Source organism: Scleropages formosus, chromosome 23 (assembly GCF_900964775.1).
Source record: "Scleropages formosus chromosome 23, fSclFor1.1, whole genome shotgun sequence".
Lineage (NCBI taxonomy): Eukaryota > Metazoa > Chordata > Actinopteri > Osteoglossiformes > Osteoglossidae > Scleropages > Scleropages formosus.
The window spans coordinates 13008278-13033653 of record NC_041828.1 but is presented as its reverse complement, the minus strand read 5'-3'; the positions used below and the strand labels follow the sequence as shown (position 1 = coordinate 13033653).

The 25376-nt window shown below is 46.7% G+C and overlaps 1 protein-coding gene across 4 annotated transcripts; it reads left to right on the top strand.

Moving 5' to 3' along the window:
• The first annotated feature begins 5739 nt into the window (after positions 1-5739).
• On the top strand, positions 5740-25376 carry LOC108922057 (protein tyrosine phosphatase type IVA 3-like). 4 transcript variants are annotated; one of them, XM_018731921.2, is made up of 6 exons: positions 5740-5936; positions 18207-18696; positions 19143-19235; positions 21219-21349; positions 22847-22921; positions 23014-25376. In XM_018731921.2, the coding sequence occupies exons 2-6, from the start codon at positions 18592-18594 to the stop codon at positions 23129-23131; spliced, it is 522 nt and encodes a 173-aa protein (XP_018587437.1). In that variant the 5' UTR covers positions 5740-5936; positions 18207-18591; the 3' UTR covers positions 23132-25376. The 4 variants fall into 4 exon arrangements, with proteins under 4 accessions (XP_018587437.1, XP_018587439.1, XP_018587440.1 ...); XM_018731923.2 differs by lacking the exon at positions 5740-5936 and adding an exon at positions 17431-17552; XM_018731924.2 differs by lacking the exon at positions 5740-5936 and adding an exon at positions 17560-17727.

Here is a 25376-nt window from a genome sequence, read left to right as displayed (position 1 = left end):
CACCGGTGTATAAGGAACACACACACACCCTCAACACACACACACACGTCGTATGTGTGAAACCGGGCCTTCTTAGGACTGTTGATACTGCCGTGGCAACGCCCTCAAGGGAGTCCAGAAGTTCTAAATAAATTCTTCCACATGGCCTCCTTTCCTGAGTCAGACTAGCAGTTCCCCGGCGGAGCGTGACGTCCGAGGCTGCTCCGCAGAGGGTCTCTACGGTTGCGGCTGCACTCGAACACCCCCCGCGGATGTTTCTCATAGCGCTGCAGGGACACCAGAAAACACAGTACGGCTTGGGCACCGTGCCGCAAAATGTTCCCGGAACGTCTAGAGCCTCTCATCGAAAACACTGCCTTAAGTTATGTATCTACCCCCCATTTGAATCTGCGCTCTTCTGCAACCCGCAATATATTAAGTGATTTAAAAAGGGCATCATTGAATTTTATGTCAATGTGATACAAAAACCTACTAAAACTGGCCTGTTTTAGACAGTGTGCATGGATGTTTTTACATGAATGCTGTTTTTTTGTGTCTCGAGTACTAGATACCTATCCGCAGCCTGGGAGTGATTTCTTTAAATTCGAGAGATTCTGCTGCGGCTTGAACGATGTCCTCTAACACATGAAAGCTGGAGTGACACGTGAGAAGCCAAACGGCTCGTTTCAGCCTCGGATCCGTCCGCTCATTTGCGAATCGCACTCATTTTTCTCTAGTTAATGCTTTGAAATGAAATCCAAGGATGCAGACTTCGCCTGCAATGAATTCCGGAACACTCTGTTATATAGTGTGTGTCATATTGCCGTGTTGTTTTCAGTGCAGGATGTTAATAAAAAAAGTGGATACAAAGGCGTAATGTTTTCCAGAATATTCAGTATTTGCCATCACCGGTTTTGTGGGGGGTGGCGCAGCGGGCTTGGCTGGGTCCTGCTCTCTTGTGGGTCTGGGGTTCAAGTCCCGCTTGGGGTGCCTTGCGATGGACTGGCGTCCCGTCCTGGGTGTGTCCCCTCCCCCTCCAGCCTTACGCCCTGTGTTGCTGGGTTAGGTTCCAGCTTGCTGCGACCCTGCTTGGGACAAGCAGTTTCAGACTATGTGTGCATGGTGGGGTGGGGTGGGGTGGTGCTTTCAAGCTGCAGTGTGTGTGTGTGTGTGTGTGTGTGTGTGTGTGTGTGTGTGTGTATACTTGTGTCTGACTAGGGGTCTTGTCCAGCATGCAGTCTGGATGTATTACCATATGTCTATTATGACATGGTGTTATTAACCCCTGTGTTACCTGGGGGTGGGCAGGTTGGAAATGACACGTTACCAGTTAGAATCCCCTTGGTCGAATCTGCCACCTCCAGTCCATCACATTGCCCCCCAGGATGGAGCAGCTGTGCAGGCCTCCACATCGGCACTGGAGTCAGAAGCACAGTCAGCTGGCAGTTTGGATCAAAGCGCCGCAGCGGAAGCGAACAAATAAGCAGTACAATTTTGCTTTGGCATCGTTTCCCTGTCAGGCAGACCTTATCAACATTCAGAGAAAGAAAGCAAATAGTTGCGGCATCGGCCGTGGAGCCCGCAGGGCTGATGGGATCGCGGAGCACTTGACCTACACAAAGCCAGGGTCACCGATAGCGGGAACTGAGCCATGTGCCACATCACGCTAGTGGCGGTGCTGATGAAATCAACAAGGTTTCAGGCTGCCGCCGATCCCTGATCGATGCAGAGCTGCGCACTTTCCAGTGTGGATGACAGCCTGGCACAGGAGCGCGTTATGTGAAAGTCCTACACGATAAAGAGGTTGACATTTTCGTTTTCGAATTTACACAATCCCATCAAGGGATACGCTAAACATATTTGGCTGTTGAGAGTTGAGGATTGTCCCACTGTTTAGCTTCACTCTTAACTACGTATAAACTGGAGAAGTGGCTTAGATCCCAAAAGACGTAAAAGTAATTGTTACCGGCAATATTCTTATGTGAAGACAGTTAAGGGTTATATCAGATTTTTGTGCTGAGCCCATGTTTCAATTCAAAACAAGGATTTTTGCCCCTTGAAATTTTGCCTGTTGAAATAACTTGTCCTGCTGTGCCCGTTGGCGTTAATTCTCCGAGGTTGTTGCATCACTTCACATGAATTTAAAAGCGTGCTTCCGATCACGCATAACTGTGATGTGTGTCTGTGACATGTTACATCATTTTTATTTACTTCTAGAAAAACAACCGTTTGTCACATTACAGAAGAAGATATTTGACATATAGGAGAATACATAACACAGATCATCACTGGCAATATACTGTAATGCTCTATACAGTAATTGTGATACACAGGCTTCTCAGCTTGTGAACACAGTTGGGACCAGAAGTCTGTTTTGATTCATTTTGCTTGTTTCTCCTTATTTACAAGTAAATTTTACCCTGTAGATATAATGACTGATAATGACACAGACCGCCATCGAATTTACTAAACACCATAGCGACACTAAATAAAAGTACCCTCAGCCTTTGCATAACGGTTCAATAGAACAAAAACCTGCTCAAATTCCTTATGAAAACATGCAGACTTTTTTTCATAAAACTGGCTTATTATTCAGTGCGATGGCCTTTTGACACATTATGAGCTCATTTTACTCCCACAACAGATTTATTACTCTGTACAGCTTGCATCAAATGCTTGGATCAAACTTTTAGGGACAGCGATACGTACTTGGGTGCCAATAATGAATGAAGAAACATAACATCCAAAAGCAAAAATTATTATTTTGTTTCAAATATGCTGGTGTTAACATTATCATGTATAAAAGTACCTTAAAGGAAAGGAACACATTATTTGCCCAGGAATTGATCTTTTTCATCATAAGAAACGATGAAATTGAACCCCCTCAACGGGATGCTGCCTAATTGGATGATTTAACAGAATGAATTAATCCCGTCTGCTTTCCGCTGGCAAACCTTTAACTGAACAGGGCACGTACTTTATGTCTACCTACAGCACAAAGTTTTTTAAATGGATGAAGATCGATCGTCTTCTTTCGGTTTTCAAGACGCAAGTTCCCGAACACATTTAAATTAAAATGACTTTCGATCCCGCTGATAATCCAGAATTACTTCAGATCCAAGTGTTTTTCATTGCAGATGTGTACAATTATACCTGGATGGTTCATTTTAGGCAAGGTCTTCAATATTGGAAGCAATTTTCTAGCTCACATCCTATCCAGGCACAGCAAACCACAAGTAATTCATCTATTCCTGTGGAAGCCCACTATGGTACTGCAATGCGGGCTGTGGTAAGACTCATGCTACCACATCATGCTGGGTTCCTGTCCCATCCTGGCCCACCCCAGTCCCACTGGGGGAGCTGTAGGCCTGTTATTGGGCGATCGGGCCCAAGGTGCCCCTGAGACTGCTCAGACTGTTCGACTTTCCTGGAAGTGTTTCCCATTGGATTTAATGCCCCAGCAGGGCCTCCAGAAGAGTGTATTTTTTGACTCTGAGTTTCTCGAAACACTTGCTGAACTTTCTTCAAGCGCCCGAAACAGAACTGTGCAGTTGCATTTAGGAAGATGCAAGGACTAAATCCTTTTTCACACAAGGGATTCACATTAAAATGTTCATCTGACTTAAAACGCTTGCTGTTCCTGAGCCTGTTTTTGTTGGTACAATTTGCCATGGATGGTGGGATCTGACATAACTTTCTGGAGGAGCTGCACATGGGATCCCAGCGGCACAGAGGCAGCTCCTGAAGTCTTTATGTCACAGTTCTTTTCACACATAAAAACATTCACACGGTGGGTGTCGGAGCCTTTATTCAGGTCCGTTTCTGTGGCCCATTCTTCCTCCGCAATAGAAATACTGTCCGCACTCTGTGCAAATGCTGCTCCGAAGGTATTATTCTGTGAATTGGGACAGATTGTATTACTTATGAATTTGGTATGTCCTAGGTAGATGATCAAGTTTCTTTTGTTTTCTGAACTTGCTGAGAAAAAAAAAAAAAAAGTCCTCTTTCTCCATTCATTTCATTGGTTTGACTGAAAAATTGTGGCTAAGGCATTTTTTAACTCTTATTTTCCAGCCATCTCATTTAGGAAATGTATGCACACTGCTGGCTAAGCTTTTTCTCCCATGATTTGCGGTAACTTCCGGAACCACAGACTCACAGCTTCTCTCGCGTCAACATAAATCTTCAACATTTCAAAACTTCATGTTTATGGCAAGTGTCCTTTTTCTGACACTTTTATCTGACACCTTCTCTGACCGCTAAAACGGTCATATTTACGTAAATGCAGATTGCATGTAGGAATAGTAACAACGGCAGATCTGATGCGAAGCTATCAAATTGCAAAAACACCCTTCCGCGATACAAACTGATATAAACCTCCGGATTCAGAGGCCTTGGTGTAAGAGTTGAAAATACTGCAGCTAATGATGTCTGTTCATTTTTGAGGTTCTGCAGGCTGTTATGGTTATAAACATGTGGAATAACCAAGCACTTGTTGCCTTCATTAAGGAGCCTCTGCAGGCTATTAGAGATGTGGAATTAGATAACACTTTCAGGCTTCTGATTCTCAAGGATATGAGGAACACGGACGCACGCATTAACTCCGGATGCTGGCTGGTTTCTTAATGCAGGGCGAAAAGGCAGTGTGCATTTTACTGGCTTGCTGCTTGAAGAGAGTGCAGTGAGAGGGAGTTAGGGGAGTTCGGGGATAGGAGGTACGCAAGTTCCCCTGTGAAGGGCACACAGTGTGTGCGTTTTACACACTTAGTGCAGGTCTACCAGCTGATTGTGTGCAGGCCTGGTGCAGCTGTTCCAGGTGGAGACTGCTGGGGGGTGGGGGTTGGGGGTCATCGGGCGTTCGCTGTTTTGGAGTGCAGCTTCTCTTTCCATGGGATGAGCTGTGTGGGTGTCCCTCGGTCCCGGATGACCTGTCCCCCCATCACTGCCCATTCAGTGGCTGCGCAGGAAGAAGCCCGGGAGGGCGAGGGTTTCCTCCCGGCACTGGCGCTGCGCGTAGGCTCCTGTCGGAGGTGGGCGCGCCGCCGTTGCTGACGTAGGGGGGGAAACCGTTGCAGGGCTCCAGAGGAAGGGCAGCTCCACTTGTGCAGGGAAAATGTGGGCCAGAAATCCAGCAGCGCAGGGGCCCCCACCCCAAGCAAAGCCGGAATGGAAGGTGGAGGAGGAAGACTGCTGGGTGTTGGGGGGGCAAATGTGCCCTTGGCACACCTAACAAAAAAAACACGCAAAGTCACACACAAATACACATACAGTCACACGCAGGCAGATATCATTTGGAAATGGCTCATTTCTGAGCTTTGAAGTACTGTCTCGGCAGCTCATCGTCGCCTTTTTTGTTACACAGACTGTTACGCAGACTGTTTAAGGCCCATTTTTTTGAGTTCCAAGTCCTCGTATTAAAATGACTCCAACATATTTAGTTTTTATGCAGCTTTGGGATGAAGCCCAAAAGTAAATGGTTACAGTTTGTTCCCGGTGTGCCTTTCCTTCCATATGGAAGTCGGTATTCCTGCCATTCGGCTTCCGGGGTCTGCCCAGCGAGTTACTGTGAGCGACCACTCTCTGCGTCAGCGGCAGTCCTGTCTCCCCCCGCGGCTCTGCTCATTATCCCAGGCTTAGACCGCAGCCGCTAACCCCGCCTCAACCAGCCCTTCGCCTCTTGGACGCCTGCCCCCGTGGCGGAGCTCAACTTACTGTGTCAGGATCCTCCGCGGAGCCCACTGCCCTGTTTCCTTCAGGCTGACATTTTGGGTCACTAATTGAAGACAGATAACGCAACGCTGGCAGGCTGCACTCGCATACACACTCGCACACGCGCACACAAAGGAGCACACATGCACACACCCAGCCAGGCAGGAAGGGAGGGCGCTTTAAATAGGGAGTTCTGTTGGAGGGAACACCGAGACAGTTGACTTGTTCCGACCGACCGGCATCCAGAGGTGAGATCCCCGACCTACAGGGACAGTCGCCGGCTGTGCGAAAGCTTGCCGCTTGCATGCCACTTGTGCACGTGTGCGCCCTGCTTTTCTTGCACTACCTCTCTCCCCTTCTGTCTTGGACCAGTCAGAGAGCGGCTGAAATGTTTCTCCTTTCTTTCTGTTTTCTTCAGTTTTCCTTTGAGAAGGTTTTCGCTGTGGTCAGGCTCTGTTTCTCATGCGAGAAAGCCTTTGTTGTTTACCCTTTTGAAGGGCTCCTTTCCCACATGTGGGGGATATTCCTACAATAAAAGCGGAGTTTAGCTTTTCTCTACTATTTTAAAAGGGCTATTTTTGGTGGCATGTGGAATGGCCTCTAAGCAGAATAAATTCAAGAAAGCTAGCAAAAACTGCTCATCGTGACTCCTGCCTGCTGTTGCTGCTGCACTAAAGCTGCCCTTTGCACTCTGTTCTATACCATTCATTCAACTTCAGTATCCACTGCATCGCTTCCTGACCTCAAAGCCTATTAATCGATTCTTCTGAAAGTTTCACATTGCATGTGACGTGCGGTTAAAGCTCAGTTTGTACATTGGACCATGCAGGGGTGGTGTTGGGGAAGCGCTGCTGATAAGCAGTGGGTCAGGGGGACCTTTGAGTTTTTACCTGATGCACAGATAGGCAGTTTGCATTTGTATTTCTAAGGACTTGCAGCTATATTTTCAACTTACGACTTTTATTAAAGTTAAGTACTTGACAACAGAAATGAACGTGAGCCCACTACAACCTGGCCGGGGTGAGCACAAGCAGCGCAAGTTATGCCTCTGTTATTTGCGTCACTACATTTGACCCTTCATTCCTTCTCTCAGACTGGCATTAAAACATCAGCTTGATTCCCATATATTGTCCAAATTTAGACAAGCTGCTTAATGTCAAGAAGAAGCAGAGACGTATTCCTGAGGGATGCTGCATGTTGTCGCTGTAGGGGACCGGCTGCTTCATGATGTGCCACGAGCCGGGCGGGACCGGGACACAATGACAGGAAATGCTTCCCGCAGTCGTTCCGCAGAGCGGGGACACTCCCGACTTATGGCCGCACGGGGAATTGTGCTGCGGCCCTAGACAGAAAGAATTCCGTTGCATTCGTCTTTCAAAATGAGTTGGGTGACAATCCATGAAAACGGAGACTTTTGGGGTTTGGGGAAGGATTCGGAGGAGGCTCTCTGGTACTGCTTCAGCACGTTTGGTGAAAGATGGTTTCAGTAACTCTGCTTGAAAGGAGATGCTGAAGGAAGCAGGGTCTTGATCCTCATGGCCATCGCAATGTGGGTGATGAGCCGCACCTGTTTCAAAGGCCATTTACTGTCAAGGGATTTTTAAAAAAGTTCAAAACAGAGTGGTTGATTCTCAGAAGAAGAGATGTCAATTCTTCTAAATTGAGCCCCATGAGGTTTGGCTGTGTGTGTGTTTTGGTGCGCGGGTGCAACAGCACATGAAGTGGTAGCGAAAAAAAGCTGAAATTAGCAGAGTTTAAGGAACCGTGCAGTTTTTGTTTGCGTGTCGTACGCACGCACATGGCCTGTGAAAACAAGCTGAAACAATGCAAGAGCATAACCGTCAGATTTATTCAAATGAGCTTATGTAACGAGGTTGGTTGTGTCTCTCGCTGTGGACGGAACTGGGGCAGGCGAGGCAGCATGCGAAGTGGCCGGCTAACGGCATGTGGCCTCACCATGCTGCACAACTGTGTTTGCTTTATTGTCATGTAAAACATTACAGTGCCTCATCTGCTTTGCTGCAAAATGTCTCACACAGTCGCGAGAGTGAACTGCTCTCTTGTGTAGAAAAGTAGCAGTTCTCATTGTTCAGGTAGCATGGCGGCTAACAGCATGGCGGCTAACAGCATGGCCTTAGAACCATAAGGTGGTTAGTTCAATCTGCGCTCGCTTGATCAAGCCACTTGTCCTAAATTGCTCTGGAAAAGGATAACTTGCTGTACGAACTGCTCGAATATTGCATGTTTATTTGGACAAATTTACAAAACATTGAATGTTTTGATTAGCTAGTTAGCAGTTCTGTACGTCATGAGTAACGGCCAAGAGTGTGGATTCAAGTCTCTTTGTTCCGATGTAGAAAAGTACAGGAATAATAAGTTGCTTTGAAGTACATGTTACAGTCTTCCTATTGGAGAGGTCAATCTTCTGTTCCATTGAAAATGTTTAGATTTAGACTTTGTCAGATTCAGGGCTGCAGGCCTGCTGTCATTGTGAGGGTCTCTGGGAATGAAGGTCTGCAGCTGCTGTGTCCGGAAGCTCTGTGTGTTGGGGTGGTCGGGAGCGACCTCCCGAGTCCCGATGGGAAAGCGTACGTGGAAGTCTGCACGTATGGCTGCCACGGAAGTGTGAGAACCTCACACACACCGGGACCCCACACCATGTCCTAGGAGGACAGCAAGGGCTCGTAGAGCTGCTTGAATGACCCACTGCGTCCTAGTGATCCACTGAATGGGGTGCCTGCCAGGTGAGGGTGTTTAGGCATAGTATTTAATGTCAGCTCTACCTTCCGCTCACATAGGTTAATTATGCACCTGAAATGTGTACATGTAAGTGCTAGGAGACTGCTGAGTGTGGATGCACGTCATGCTAATAAGTGGGTTGGTTAGTGGGTGTGTCATGTTGTCTGGGCTTGCAGTGGGGTGTCAGTGCTGATTGGCATCAAGCAGGTGTGTGTGTTTGGGAGGGGGTTGTGGTTAGGGTCGGGGTGGGATCTGAGGGATGGTCTGGTTGTTGTAATTTTAAGCAAGGTGCTTCTCGCCTCTAAAAATACCCAGTTGTGTGAATGGTTAAAACTGTAAATCACGAAGGATATAAGCATCAACTATTAATAGTAACAATACTGTGCCCTGCTTCCATCCTACACCGGAGAACCGGGATGAGAAGAACACGGTTCATTGCTGTGCCGATGCTCTTGTTCAGAGCTGCAGACTCTGACTCATTCCACGAGTCCCCATAAACAATGATTATGAAATGCAGCAGTCTCATGCTGCGTTCAGCATCGAGTCCCAGATGCCAAGTACAGGCCTTCTACAGACCTGGCTTTAATTGCGGATTAAATTAAAATTCGCAGAGAACGCCACTAGTGAATCATCGCCTGCTGATCGTAAGCCATGATCCAGGCGCGTCCTACTCTACCTCCAGTTCTCTTCCGAGAGACAGACTTTCTCACACAGCTGTAATCTCAGACATCTGTCGGCCTGGCAGCTGCGTTGCACCGCCGTTTTTGCAGCTCACAACCAGGTGAAAAGCTAAGGGCTTGTTTTCGATGTGACTGTGCCGAATATATATTTACCGAATAACCACTTGGACCTGGTGACTCCTTCACCCTATATTTAGGCAGGGTTTGGTGATTTACTGTGTGTAACTGTGTATGTTGTGGAGTCATGGTGAAGTCAGCACTCAAGGAGATGCCCTAGAGTCAAGAGGAATCAGAGTCCATCATAACTGGGTGAGAAAACTGACAAACATGTTTTTATGACGCTATAGTGAACCCCTACTGAAACTGGCTGCATCATGCTATGAGGGAAAAAGTTTTGAGGTTGTTTGTGAGTAGTTTGATTTTTACACCCAGAGACCTTTACTTGAGCACTTTGGATGAATACGTTTGGAAGGCAAAGAAATGCAGCTGTTGGACATGAAATGTTTCCTAAACATGATCAAACATTAGGATATGACTTGCTAGGCCATGGTCCCCAATGATCACAGTGTAAAAGTCCAGATAACACCAGGAGAGAAGTTGGCATCTGTCCTAACATCCCGGAGAGCCTGCTGGCCCTGTGAGGACACTTCCTTTCGGACTGAGGGGATAGAGGTGGGGCGTCTTCCGCTCCGCATGGGTTGTCCTGCTGAAGCCCTCTGAAATCCGGGGGCAGGTCATGGTGAGGAAGAAGGGCTGGCGCTGACTCCACACGATGCTGTCCCTCACAGGACAGGTCGGGGAAAAGTACGAGAACAGCCATGAGAGTTCGCTCACGGTCCCGTCCTAGAACAGTTCTGAAAGGCCTAGGTGCCGAGCCATTCTGCCTGGCGGTTCCGGTGGGGGCCAGTGAACAGCCTTAGACTATTTCTGTCTGCTCTTTACAGCTTGTGTCTCAATGAATTATTACCCACATTTAAAAGTGAGTGGCAACCTTTGATATTAACTTATCAGGCTTCACACTCCAGATTCCCCCAAGGTGTAAAGAATGGTTCAGTTTCAGTTACCCGTCTACCCACACACCTTCCTTGGCGTTGATCTTGCCAGGGCAAAGAGCAGCACGTGTTATATCCAGCTGGGCACAAATCCCAAGACATCTCCCCTCCACACTACGTGCTTTTTTCATGGCAGGAAACAAAATGTTAAACGGCAGCAGCTGGTGGCCTGTAATTCAAGCGTGCGCTTGACAGGAAGCACTCAGAAGGAAGCTGGGCCGACGAGGGGGAAAAGGCACAGAATGTGTGCGGGGCTAATGTGGGAAAGTAAAACTTGCCAGAAGTTTTGTGTATAAGAGTGAAATCTGATTCTAATCATCTAGTAGGTCTTAGTGTTTATCCACAGTAACCCCAAGTGAAGCGGCAATTAAAGCCTCTTTCTATGATTCTGCCTGTTTATGAAATTTTACGAAATTGCACAGTACTGTGTTTTAGAGACCAACATTGTTTTGTTCTCCAATCTTTGCAAGAATTTCAGCATCAAATGAACCCCAGAATGATGTATGAATTTCACATAATACCATGTAATGCTGAGTCTGAAATATAAGTTTTTCCTTGAATCATGAACTTCAGAAGCTGTTCTGTCAAAATGAATCTAACTGATGTTGAGAGCATTCATGTTCATATTTATTGCTGTGTTTTATAATGGTGATGGGAGTTCCACATGACTGCGCTGAAGCAAACATCCTATGGAAGTTTGGTCCCTGGCTGTTCAGTGTCTGGCACGGGTCAGAGATTCATCTACGATGGCTATTTTACTATGTACACAAAGCTTGCTGGTTGGACAGGAAGTTCCCATCACAAAGTGACGTTGGGGACCTTCAAAATTATTAATCAAAAAGCAGCTGGAAGCTTTGAGCAATTTTAGCAAAGGCTTTGCAAGACCTTCACTAAAATGAGATAAAACGTCGAGTCAAATTTTCCAAAATTTTCCCCTAAATTTGCTTGAAGCCTCTAGCTGTTGCGAAGAGGAGCCAGTAACTAATTTAGCAAAAATGATGCTGTTGCTTGTATTTCCTTGGGCCCTCAAGAGCCTTCCATGAAAATGGGAAATTATACTCAAGCCCTCTTGGGACTTGGGGTAGATAGGGTGATGTGTACAGGAAATTAAGACTATGCCTCTCAGAATTTGATTTTCCTCTTCTGGAGGTTTGCTTATCCTCACTTTTCAGTGCATGAACTGTGCACCGCACTGGTCACAGGTCGGGTCTCAACAGAATCCACACAGCCTGCATGGACCTCAGACAGATGGTTCAGCCGGTTTACTAGTGTTAACTAGTGGAAAAACTTTGACTGGATGAGCTAAGACATTGAGAACATGCTAAGGAGGAGCTCAGACATGCTCAGACAATCACGATGCTGTGTTAAGAGGGCAAAGATCACCACGGCAAAACACCAGGGGAGCATTTTTGAACCTGATGTTCTCGGTGTGAGTTGCAGGTCAGCATTTAGAGTTGCAGATAGCACTGCTTGTGTGTTGGAGTAACACTGATGGGTTGATGAATGGGGTCTGTTGGATGTAGGCTGCAGGTCATCACACCGTTGGCATATTACTCAGCTGACTTTGAACTCTCCTGAGGGAGAGCTGGTTGCTGAGCTCCTACCACGTGAGCTGCTGGGGGAAAAGATGAGCTCATCTCATCCAAATGAGAGCACTATGCGACTGTCATGTGCCTTTGTTCCTCATATTATTTTGAGGCTTTGCCAAAGCTTTCATCCCAAGCATCTTCCAATTTTACATATTAATACAGACAGTTATTTTTACTGGAGAAATGTACTAGCAGTCTTCATGTCTCATGTTCAAGCTTCCTGCTGCTTAGTTTGCAGGAACCTCTCTGTTTCAGAATGAAGTTCCCCAAATTACTATCTCCTCGTCCTTCCTATGATGGCTTGTTCTCCTTGTCACAAGTGTTTGGGTCATCCGCTCACATCTGGAGCAGCTGGACTTTTGGACATCCATTCTGAGCAGCATAGGGATCAGTACAGAGCCTCAGGAGGTGGCTGTCCAGGAGTGAGCTATTTAGCCCCTCAAGAATATACGTTTTACCAACCAACCAATGTCTTCAACCTCTTTTCCCGAGCGGGGTCCTGCCCTATCCAGCAACACAGGGCGCAAAGACCCGCCACACAGCGGTCAAAGGCCAAACCCAGTGCACCACCACTTCCCCCATAAGTTTTACCTTGGAATACAATTCAAACCCTAAGTATTAATGTCTCATGTATTATTTATTTTAATTTTATTTAATGTTTATTTTCCGTAATTGCAGTAATGTTCCGCTTTCTATGTTTCTCTCCATAATATTGTAAAGAAGAATCACATTTTAATATGATTTAACATAAGGAATTTTTTTGCCGCCAGTTATGTCACTGCTTCTCAGTTTTGTCTTGGGGATCGTGTTTTCTCTCATTCACTGACATCAAGTCTCCTGAGATACCACGATGGCACTAAATCCACAGGAACTTTACAAAAGACCTTGAGATGTGACATGTGTGAAGGAGGTATGGTCTCCTGGAGCTGCAGGATTCCTCAGCTGTTGCTCAGCTTGCAGCAGTGGTGTTTCAGGGCCTCAAGCCCTTGCTTTCAGCCTGATCAGGACATCATAAGGCATGTCGCCAATAACTCCTCCTCACCTGGCATCGGGTGTTGCTGTGCAACATGCACCTGCCTTCATCTGCAAGACCTTTCAAAATCTCAGAGGGTCTCTACATGTCATCAGTCATTTTTATGTACTTCTTTGCCTGAACGTGACATCTGTGCTTCTAAATAAGGGCAAAGACTTCTGGTGTGCTTTGGAACCAAAGGTCAGCGTTAAGGGGCTCATGGTGTTTGGTGTTGTGTGACAAGCGTTTGGTTTGGACATAGCCTTAGTGTCACACACAGGTTGACATGTCAGGTGATGTGGCACTTTTTTTATAGTGCATGTCACTAGGGATGATCCACAGCTCATGGAAAGTCATTGCGCTTCATGAAAAAACAGGACATCCTCAAGAGTTATGAAAGACATAACTTCCTTTCAGTGACCATTCAGCTGCACGGTAAGCACATATGTTCTTACTTTATGCTCATATTTTTCCTTTTCACCTTTTCAGAAATGCTCTGGGGGCCTAGGAGTCATTTACACACGATGGTGCTCAGGTTTCAAAACAAGGGCTTCATGCGTCATCCGGAGCACTCTGTCTCTCCTTGTCTTGAAGACATGTGCTGGATGTGCGTAAGGGCAGCTGCGGCAAGATAAATTTAGAAAGAAACTGGGAGGGTTCTGTGATCTTGGTGCCATGTAGCACCCTGTTGAAAGTGTGCGCAGGCTCCTCCACACACAACCCTAGCCCCATAGTCCTGGGTTCGACACCCATGGCCTGCTGTAAAACCACAACCAGCCTGGACTACAACTTTGACTTTGAAAACCTACAGCTCCATAGCCAGGTTGTAACCCAGGGACCCCCATCCACCTCTGTCTGACCCGTCTGATCATAAAAACACCCCCTATTTAGTGAGGTGAATCTGTGCTGGTTGGAGATCTCCAAGTTCAGGCAGGGTGCCCCGCTGCAGATTGATGATTACTGGGCGATGTTCAGAAATAAACCTCCTTGAATATCCCCGAGGCACGTGGAGCCCTCACGGGTACTGTGTGACACTCACTGGAGGCGGGGGAGAAAGAGGCGCAGCGCGACAAGGCACAGGCATAGACTCCCAGGAGCCTCTTCTGCACCTCCACATGCGTTGATGAGGTACATGACAAGCGTGCAAAACTGCCATCCCCCGCTCTTTCTGAGCTCCCCGTCTCCCTGTCACCAGCGAAACGCACAGTCGCTTCCCTTCCCAGCTGGCTGCCATGTCCAGGTTCCAAACGCACACGGCCGCCCTGAAATTGTCAGTCTTGGCGGTGATTTATCGACTCCCTTGGGAAAACGCTGTGTAATTGTGCCGCAGGGAACTGGGCCAGTCGTCTCCGCAACGGGTGTGACAGATTTCCAGCGGGACACTTCAGCTCTCGTCTAGCTGAATGCACTGCATCTGAGCTGCTGTGATTCTACCCAGCCTGAGAAAAACTGTATCAGCTGGTAAAGCTGGTATTAATAAATATTGACACAGCAGATTCCCAGATACACATTAAGGTTGTCATGTGTCTGAAGCTTAGCTTATCTACTTCTAGCTGTGAGGTGCGAGATCCAACTATGTCAAGGTGTTTGGTGATCTTTTCGGGTATATGTCACAGGGCTGTGATGGTCGTTTTGTTTGCATGCTTCAGCCATGGACACGCTCTCAGTGTCACTTGCCAGCCACCGAATTGAGTCCTCTTCGTCATTGTTGCAATCACATAAGTTGAGTGAGAAAATCAATCTTCCAACTTAACAAGAAAAGTAAGGACAACGGGTGGCATAGTGGTTAGCGCTGCCACCATTGACTTTGAATGACCCAGGTTCGAACGCTGTTCCTATTGTAGTACCTTTGAGCAAGACACTTCTTCTGAACTGATTCTGAACTGATACACTAAGAATGACCCCACTTTATTCATGAGTAAATCACTGTAAGTAGCTGAATACTTCAAGTTGCTTTGGAGAAAAGCGACAGCTAATGAATAAATGTAAATGTAACTGTATTGTCTGGGAGTTTTGTACTTCTGGATTAAACCGCGTTGTGTAAAATAATCCAGAAGTACAAAACTCCCAGTCAGCTGACACCAACCGCGAAAACCCACGAGTTTTGATTAGTAACTGTATTGTGTTAGTTTTGACTTCATTTTGCATCTATACATTTATCACAGTTTTTAGGTTTAAATAGTGTGTTTTCTGCTCCAAGCCATTCCACTTAAGGTCTTCTCACATCTTGATGTGAGAAACTTTCTTGTTTCATATGATATAACCCAAAAGATCAGCTGTGAAAAAGACCTTGCACCATAGTGAGCCTAATCTGGTTCTTTTAGTCTTGAGTCCTGATGGGCTTTTCGTGTGTTGATCTTGGTGGTCCAACCCATGATCCATGGCTCCCCCACATGGCATGGCGACTGTCTGCCTTCCAGAGGGTTTCGCCACCCCGAAGACCCCTCGGAGTCTTACTTGGGAGTCTGGTTGAGAGGAGGCCTATACCCTATGGTTTCCAGGAACATGGGGACCACCTTGACCATGGGGAGCTCAGATGCTGTCGGACTGGATGTCTTGTGTATTCCATTATGAGTAGTCAGATAAGGAATTTTTCCTTTGAAGAACACTGAGTAAACAAGGTTAAACTGCAGCAGTTTTAGATTCTGGTGCCATCAGCAGTGGCAACAGGAAGATTAAAATCACAGGAAACTAATAGTCTTCCTTCAGATGTAGTCCAATTATTTCTGCAAGAACCTTTCACTACCCATTTTAGAAGGGTAAGACTGCTGTTGCAGATGAGCTGGTAGTAGTATTAATAGCCATGCTGTTATGTGGTTATGATGGCTGTTGTAGGCAGTGTCACTCTCAGCATCAGGTTGTTGGTAAAAGGTTGTTATTATTTATAGTATCATTAGTGCCCTGCAGTATTACTAGAATGCAGTATGTTTATTCCGTTGCTATGTGTGGCAGCTGTACAACCTGGTTTCAGAGTTTGTTGGGGTTATTCCAACAGGGAGTGGAGGGTCCAAGTAATGCTACTTGCTGCAGAAAACTAGTTGCAGTAGTATTGCTTGATTATTGTAGAAAGGTGCCAGTAGAAGCAATAACAATAGCAGCTGTAGCACTTGTTCACCACCTATATTATTATTTGTTTTACCCGATGCTCTTCTCCAAGGTGGCTTGCAATGTTGGGTTTATATACTGAGCTACCTGGAAATTATTTACCATTCATACAACTGGGTACTTTTTATGCTACAACCTTGCACAGGGGTACTATCGTTGGAAGTGGGAAACAGGTGACATAGTGGTTAGAGCTTCTGCCTTGGACTGTCCATGTCCAAAGCCGGTTCCTGCTATCGTACCCTTGAGAATGGTACTTAACCCTGAAGTGCTCCACCAAAAATTACCCAGCTGCATATATGAGTAAATCACTGCAAGATGAAGAACTTATAAAAGCAGGCTGTAAGTAATAGTCACATGTTGTCAGTGATAATAAGTGTAGCAGTAGTGATGCTGGTAACAGCAGTAGCAGCAGAAGTACTAGTAACAGTTACAGTAGAAGTAGCAGTAATTGTCCAATGATTACTTGCAATGCTGAGAGTCTTGGTTGTAGTGACAGTGTTTCTTACTGCTGTGACTATGACTATTACTGCTACAGTTCCTATCATTGTGTTGGTAACAAGAGCAGGAGCACTTGCAGTAGCTGTACTATTACTGTTGGTATCAACTGCAGGAATAGCAGTAGTGGAAGTTGTGCTAGTCACGGTGGCATTATTATTGATCGTAGTAATGGTTGGGGTTAGTGATAGTAATCGAAGCAATAGTTACTAACAGCGGCAGCGGGAACAGTAGGGTTCATAATAGAAGTAGTGTTAGTGACGGTTATAGTAGCATAAAAAACAGCAACAGCAGTAGTTGTGTTAGTGGTTGCGCTACATTTACATTTATTTAGCAGATGCTTTTGTCCAAAGCAACTTCCAATGAACTCTACGTAGTGTTATCAGCCCACATACCTTATTCACCAAGGTAACTCACACTGCTAGATACACTACTTACAGTGGGTCACTCGTCCATACATCAGTGGAACAGACTCTCTCTGTCACTCGCACATTATGGGGGAACCTGAAGAGCATGTCTTTGAACTGTGGGAGGAAACCAGAGCATCCAAAGGAAACCCACACAGACAGGGGAAGAACATGCAAACTCCACACAGACTGAGTGGGGATCGAACCCACGTCCTCTCGTACCACCCAGGTGCTGTGAGACAGCAGTACTACTCATTGTGCTGCCGTGCCATCGCTAGTAACAACTAGTAGTACTGTTACAAACAGCAGTAGTAGTACTGTAGTAGTGTTAGTAGTTGTAGTTACTAGAGCGACAGTGGAGCTGCAGAGGATGAACAGATGTGATACTGCTGTTACCTGGCTGGCTGCTGTCCCCTGTATCCACGAGGAACGCTGAGTGTGTTAGTGTGCGAGCGCTGTCAGTGTCGTACAGCCGGGCAGGGCGGCCTTAACTGGTTCGCAGCAGCGCCGGTCATTAGCATCCGTGGTGCCTGTTTGCACGGCTCTGCTCCCTGCAGAGCAACAGGCACGAGCACGCTCGCGCATGCACACACACACACACACACACACACACGCACGCACGCACGCAAAGCCTGCTTCCTTCCCTCACTTGTGCCTCCTTACATCACCGTTGGACTCGTGGCTGCGGTTTCACGCTGATGACAAGCAGCTGCTGGCGTGACGCTCGCGGGGCTCCGTGTGCCGATGATCCCTCCGCTGCCTTTGTTTTGAAGACGTGACTTCAGGTGGTACGGCTTTCCGAGTCGGGCAGCACGTCCGTGTCTTCCGCCACGCGTCCGTGTGCCTCTGCCACTCCTCTCCTCCTCCTGCTGCCGCACCGGGGACTTTCTCATGGACGGCAGTGTGCTTCTGCGGCTCTCCATCTACCTGTTCTTCTCAGCTCTTACAGCTAGGGCACAGGTCCCACAACCGCCCGCTTCGGTCAAGTAGGACATGTTCTCAGCGCTGGAGCGGGACTGCTTTTCAAGCGCTTATTTCTGTGGTATGAGGTTTGATGTGCAGAGCCTGCTATTGAGAAGATATAACTGCCTGTGATGTGTGATGAAGCTCAGCGCTGTTCCTGGGGAGTTTGTTTTTGGATTCCATGTCTCTCTCAATTCAGCGCGTTTCATCACGCTGAATTTCACTGGCTGCTTCATGCTTGTATCCATAACTGAAAAAGACACACGATGCGGCATTGCTCTTATGTTTATTTTGTCTTTGCACGGTCCCTGCATTCTGTATTAAGTGCTCGGCTTCGGACGGAGCGTGTATTCATTGTAGCATTCAGTGTGTGTTAAGTGCTCAGCTTCGTGCTGAGTGAAGCTCCTATGTGTGTGTTCCAGTAAGCGTACGTCTGTGCTTGTTCTGACCGTGCCTCTCCGGTCTCTCCTGCGCAGCCCTGCGGTCGGCTGGCTGGGTCGCGTCCGCCCTTGTGAGCACCGGGGGGGGGATGCCCCGTGCCGCTGCCCTTCACTGACCCCTCCAGTGTCTGCCTGCTGTCCTTTCCCCCCGAGAGGCCCGCACACACGCCAATGGGGTAGCGCACGCGGGCGCAGCTCAGCAGAAACCATCCGAAGGCACCCCCACAGCCATCCAGACCACCCTTCAAACCCCAGATAGCAGGCAGCTGGGTGCGAGAGAGGCAGAGCCTGTTGCGCTTTCCTTTTGTGGCACCTCGCCTGGCCACCGAAGCCTCGATCACGCGGCGCCCTCGGAGGCTCCTGCTCTTGCTTAAGAAGAGCCGAAGAAAAGACGGCGCGAGTGGACGCTGGAGACGGCACCATGGCGCGCATGAACCGGCCCGCCCCCGTGGAGGTCTGCTACAAGAACATGCGCTTCCTCATCACCCACAACCCCACCAACTCCAGCCTCAACTCGTTCATCGAGGTGATGCCCTCCGGCCGCAGACTTGACCCGTCCGTTTGCTAACCTGTGAGGAGAATACAACTGCTCTTAATCGAATGAACCACAAACTACTGTCTGTTTCCAGACACCCTTCTCTTTTGTTCCTTCACATTTCTGTAATCTGGTCCTCTTACACAACAGTTGGTAGTTGGGTGAGTGTGATACACACTTCTGATGGAATGGCTCTGACAGTTTTCTCAGAGTGCGAGAGACAAAGCAACACCTTGTTGCCATGGATACGTGTCCTTGGACCACTGTCACACGGTGGCGTTCAAAGAGAACTGGACAATTCGAGTACAGTCTGAACTGTAGCAGTCTTCTGCATCTGTTATGATTGGGCGACATAAATTTACGAAAATCTGCGCTTCTCTGCTGGAGCTGGATAAGCGGCACGTGTCGTCAAATTTCTGCTTGAATTGATCTTCCAGGACCTGAAGAAATATGGGGCAACCACGGTGGTCCGGGTGTGCGAGATCACGTACGACAAAACGCCGCTGGAGAAGGATGGGATCACGGTGGTGGTGAGCGATTTCGGCGGGGGGTCGGGGGGGTTGGGGGGGAGGGATAGGAGCTCAGCAGGAGTAGTGTTAATAGTACCACTGCTGACCCCTTCTGGTGGTCCAGTGTACATGCTCTTTTGTGGTAACCGGTCCAACAGCAGCAGCCCAAGTAGGAGAAAGGCTCTCCGTGGCCTTCAGTCCATCTCTTCTCTCAAAGTTAGAGAGCAGCAGCAGTTTTTTTGCCACAATGGAGAAGGTGGGTTGGTGGAGTGCTGTCTCGACCTGCTGTCTACCTGCTCCCACAGCCTCCTTTCCCCCTGGCCCTCATTTACGGCTTCTAACGTTTTCAGTCCCTCTGTGGCGAGTGAGGGGCCACGTGAGGCACATGGGTGTACATTGCCAACGTACCATAATCTCCCATGAGCCTTGTCCCTGAGACAATGTTTACAGCCTCTCCCCAAAAGCCGAAAGCGATCACTAATCATTTTAAGAAGGCGGCACCACTTTTTAGCAAGGATCTAATAATGAGAGCACTCAAAATAAGATTGCGCTCACCTAACTGTAATATGATGTAGAATTCTTAAAATGTTAAAGGATTATTGTTTTGGTAAAAGCAGCTGAGTTCAGTGGTCTGTAAAACGTCGCGCTCTGCTCAGGTCTGTCCTGCCAGGAAAGTGCTCTGACATCATGATTGGAGCCAAAGCGTTAGTCTAGTCGAGAACTTCTGTTCGAAGATGGACTGAAGGTAAATACTGAGGCTCCTGCTGGCACATGACCGGGCGCCACAGCATTCTGTCCAGAGTAAAGGCGTCGAGTTGCGGGACTGAGGGCAGAAATGTGATCCTCTGCGCTGGAAGGCAGTGAAGCGCTGATCCACAATCAGCTGTGTGGGTCCAGCAGTTTATTGTTACTCTTGTACACCTCTGGTCACCTCATAGCAGACTGAGATTTCATATCTCATTACACTGCCTGTCATCTCTCACATGGGCAACGCTGCTCTTTCCCAAGGCTACTATGAGACAAATAAACAAGAAAAGACAATGGACTTGTTCTTGCTGTTTTAAGGAATACTGAAAATCAATATAGATGTGCTCATATTCGAGCAGTAGTGTCCCAAAGCCTGATTTTGAAAAAGATTTTAAAACTTAATTTCCATCTTATCTGATTATTCCAAAATGCTAATGTTAGTAACTATTTGTTCATTATGCTGATGTTTTTCTCAGAGTACATTTATTGGACCAGTTAGACAGCTGGGTAATTTTACTGGAGCAACTTAGTGTAAAGTCCTTGCTCAAGGGTTTTACACAGAGAGGATTCAAACCTGTAACCTTTAGGTCCAAAGGCAGTAACACTAACCCCTATGCCATCTGCTGTCCAATGCTCATATAATATAATATAATATAATATACTTCTTGCTTAGTTTTGCATGCCTTGTATAATATAGTTTGATGCTTGGTTGAATAATGAGGTGAAGAATGTGTCTCAGTTTGTCTCACCCCTGTTGTTTGTGTGTAACACTCACTCCATGGGGACTCTCAGCTTGTTGGCACGTTGGGGTTGTGTGAATTCGTTATGGGTTATGACGCCAGAGCAAACATAAATGGCACAGGATTGCTCACACACACACACAGCATTCAGAGCGAGCTCTACCACTGTAGGAGTTATTAGTACTTTGTAAGAAGAACGCCTTGGTTGCCTCCAAGGGTAGTGAGGTCACATGGCTCTGACATGACCTGTTGTCCTTTTTATTGAGGCTGTCTGAGAATGGAACTGCGATGGCACACCCATGTCAGTGGGCGACACCCATGTCATTAGAAACCCTCCAGCTGTAGGCCAAGAAAAGCACAGCTCCACACACCAGTGCGCTTGCTTTAAGTCTTCTTTGTCTTAGTGCAGACTTGTACCTATTGCTAATATAACTATTACAGATAGTGATGTGCAGTGCGCCACCCAGTCCATCTGCTACCTGAGGGCGCCACCTTTTTCCTTTCTCTCCCACCAAAGGACTGGCCCTTCGACGATGGTGCCCCCCCACCCTCCAAGGTGGTGGAGGACTGGCTGAACCTGCTGAAGAGCAAGTTCTGCGAGGACCCGGGCTGCTGTGTGGCGGTGCACTGCGTGGCAGGCCTGGGCCGGTGAGTCGGGGCATCCACTTTACCTGATCATCCCCCTGTAAAATGCTTATTGAAACACAGCAACACAGCTCTGAAGATATCTCATCCCTTGCACTTACTCTACAGATTTAGGGCATGCAAGAACATACGCTAAACTGCTAAAGGCTCGTTTTGTTCTTCTTCGTTTCCTTGAGTATTAAAAAATGTACGCACCAAGATGACCAGTTTCAGGTTTCCCCTCTTGAAGCTCGCAATCTCTTATGTTGACCCCTCAATAACTTCTTTCCTGAACCTGAACATTTTTTGACTGAAAGCATTTCAGAAAAGTTATGAGAGTGAGAACAGCCTTCTGATTTGTTGCGAAAATATCCAGAGAATAAATCTGGCTCAGTTTTGTCCTCTGTAAGTCAATTTTAACTTTTCTTTATAGAAACCTTTTTCAAATAGAGCTTGATTGCTCCCAGATGATGTTGACTGACAGGTAGGGGAAGACCTGGAGGAGAGCCCCTGTCGCCAGGCCCTCTCACTGTCTGGGTACCACCCCTATGTTTGACGCATTTCTTCACCTCCCTCCGGGCCCCTGCTGTTCTTGAATGGGTGCCAGTGCGAGATTGATGTTTTCATTTATTTTCTTATTATTCATTTGGGAGCCATAGCCTGGCATTATGTTCCAAAGGGTTATAAAAATACTGCGTAAATTCTTGCAAACAGCAAACAAAGGGCAATCATGTACAGGGAAATCCTTTAGTTTTCATAATTCCTTGGAATTATACAGTGTTTAAGGTGTAATGTTCATCTGATGTTTTATGCAGCTCTGAGAATTGAAATCAATTACATCTCAAAATGTATATCAGAACAATACTTCCACATCCTTTAGAGGTGATGGAGAAATATGTATATTAAACTCACGCTAACCTATACCTGTATTTCACTGACATCTTTATTCACCTTTACACTCGACTTTACAGTGATTTTACCCTTTTACACAGCAGGGTCTCCATACTGTATTACTTCACCGTAAGTATCTTAATCAAGGGTACTGCAGCAGGAGTGAAATTTAAACTGGAAAACTGCACATTACAAGGCAGAGAAACTACTATGGCACATGTGATTAAACCCGAGTGACCTTCTTGGAACTTGGTATTAAGAGCCAGGGCTTGCTTGACGTGTATGACGTGTACAGAAATACAGGCAAGGGCAGACCACAAGGCAGCGGAACATGACACCGTTTTACAATTATTATTAATATAACTTTGAACTGATCCCTCATTCATAGACATACTGTGTTACAGTTGTCATTTTCAGCACCTTGTTCCCAAATCACTGCAGTTGTACTGCAAGCCTGTAAAGAAAATGCCATAGTTGTACACGAGTGGGTGCTGTTGTCCCTAAAGGAAAACCCAGGTGACCCAGCAGTGAACCATAGATGAAAGATAGACACAAATATATTTCAGTAAAATATGTTTCTCAAGGATGGCAAAAAAAATGCAGAGATTAAATTTAGAAAATGTCTCGCAGGGCTCCTGTTTTGGTGGCCTTGGCATTGATCGAGAGCGGAATGAAGTATGAGGACGCCATCCAGTTCATCAGGCAGTGAGTCCGAGCTCGTTACGGCTGACATCTTATAGACAGCTGCTCATCATTTTTCATATGGCTCTGGGATAACTCGCACTTCTTTTGCACAGGAAGCGCAGAGGGGCCATCAACAGCAAGCAGCTCAACTACCTGGAGAAATATCGGCCCAAACAGAGACTACGTTACAAGGACCCTCACCACTTCAGGAACAAATGCTGCATCATGTGATCCGCGGGTCACCACCGATGGACACGAAAGGTCCTTCGAGCAGCCGGACGGACTGATGACCGTACAACCAAGCACTGTGTGAGCTCTGTCTTTCTCGATTCAAAGTGAAGAGCCTTTCCTCTAGCGATGCCAGACCACCTGGGAGACCCTGCGCTCACTATCACCTCTGTGCTGAGGGAGATGAACCTCTTGCACTTAATCTGCATTCTTACTACACTGATTGCAACGATTGACTACCGCCTTAGTGTACCGCCAAGCTTTATCCAAGTCCTGAAAGGACACACAAGTGCTGCCGCTCTCCGGGACGCGGCTGCACCGCGGCATGGAAGTGCGGACTGCAAGGCACCAGCACCAGGACAGAAAATGCCCTTGAGCCAGGCAGTAAGGGAAATGCGACATCAGGAGACGTGTTTTACCCTCCGAGTGTTCTGACCACCTTTTTATTCCTGTCTCCGGACCTTGTGCAATTTGTCGCTTTTTTTGTTACCATACCATCAGACTGCAGAGTTGCGTTGTCTCCTGTTTTCCACGTGTTCTCAGAGCATGCTACACTAAACCAGCTGTATCTGTGCCTCCTCGGGGAGTCGTGGATTCGGAGCAGAGGGGTGGCTAGTAGGACATATGTGTTTTTAAGAAATGTTTTTCCTTTATATAAATACCACTATTTATCAATAGCTGCTCACCATTTACAAATCAAGAGGAGGAGTCTGTGCTCATCAGGACTGGAGTTGGATTGTGAAGGTGCCTTTAGCGCCTGGCCTGTGACGCAGCATTTCACATGTCTGAGTGAGGTCGATTCCCACGTCATCTGTGTTGGTGCGGCTGGTGATCAGTCAGCACCACGTACTGACGGAGGGAGAGTGTCGGTCACCTTTTTCTGCCTTGAAGATAACCTACTAAAGAGTCGACGGTGTAATAAAGTATATGTTTAGATGGTGTGATCATTTGTGTGTGATTCTATGCCTTTAGGATAGGTGAAGGAAGAACATCGGCTGCATTTACGTGGACCCTTCCCCATTACTCCGTCTCCTGATATCCGATTTTCCACTTCTTCGGTCTGCAAGGTGCGACCTTCAACATTTGGTGCAGCGAGAAAACTGGGACAGTATTTGAACATTGCACCGAGAGGCAGCGGGAGACACACCATTAGATGCCATGCATTGTGGGAACTGTGTACCTACTCTCTCAGGTGTGTTCTGGCACTCGATGCTTTTGCTTGCATACTCAGTTTGCACCATGATGCTGTGATTTTCTAATTGTTCATTTATTTAAATGTGACATATAGCCTTTCTCAGTCCATGCAGACCATCACAGTAAGTTTAAGAAAGAATTTTTTTTTTGTTTTATATACACTATTCATTTGAACCCTTCAGGAGGGGAAAAAAAAGTTTCCACAAATAGCTCACTGTTATACTATAATCCCAGAAAACCTTGAAGAACAGAAACTATCAAAAAAAAAATTAATTCTTACCTCTCTTTTGAGTGCAGACCTTTAAAAACTCTCAGATGCAGAATGGTAATAAAGCATTTCATTTATCGAGTTTGTTACTAAAACCATATACGTGATTCAAAAAAGCTTCCCGGACGCGATCAAAGAAAAAAGTAATTGTTGCAAAATTATTTTTAGGAAATAAGTCACAGAAAAAATGTTAACACAGAATGCCTGGACTTAAGTAAAATGTAAGGCTAATGGGATGGCTGTTGTAAGTACAGGTGGTCATACGTCGCACATGCTGTAACTTGAGGACAGTACATTTGGTTCCACTGCACTTTCACATCACTAGACCAATTTTACGTTTCCCTCTAGCTGTCATGGACAGTAACTGCTTTATGAATGCCTCATCGCTAAAAGGAACGTTTTGTAGTAGTCACTAAACAGAATTATGCCTAAACCCAAAGATGATGGTGGACATTTCTTAATAATCAGTAGTCGTCTGACATTTATTATAACCATTCATGGAGCAAAAAGAGCTTTTCAGTTTGCTGGCCTGAAGATTGCATTCCAGCGTAACCAACAGTCATGATAGGGTTATGTGTGGAAATTGCTATGTGTAGCAGTGAATTATTTTTTCAGTAAAATCTTCGCATGATTTAATGCTGCTTGTAGAGAATTAGATGAGAAACACAGTGGAATCCCACCCTGTCCTGCTCCCTCTGCCTTCTCCGTCTGTGGGGCAAGTGAGCAGTCGGACCTCATTAAAGACAGCGAATTAAATTTGTGAAAGCTTCCTTTTTGCTGCATTCC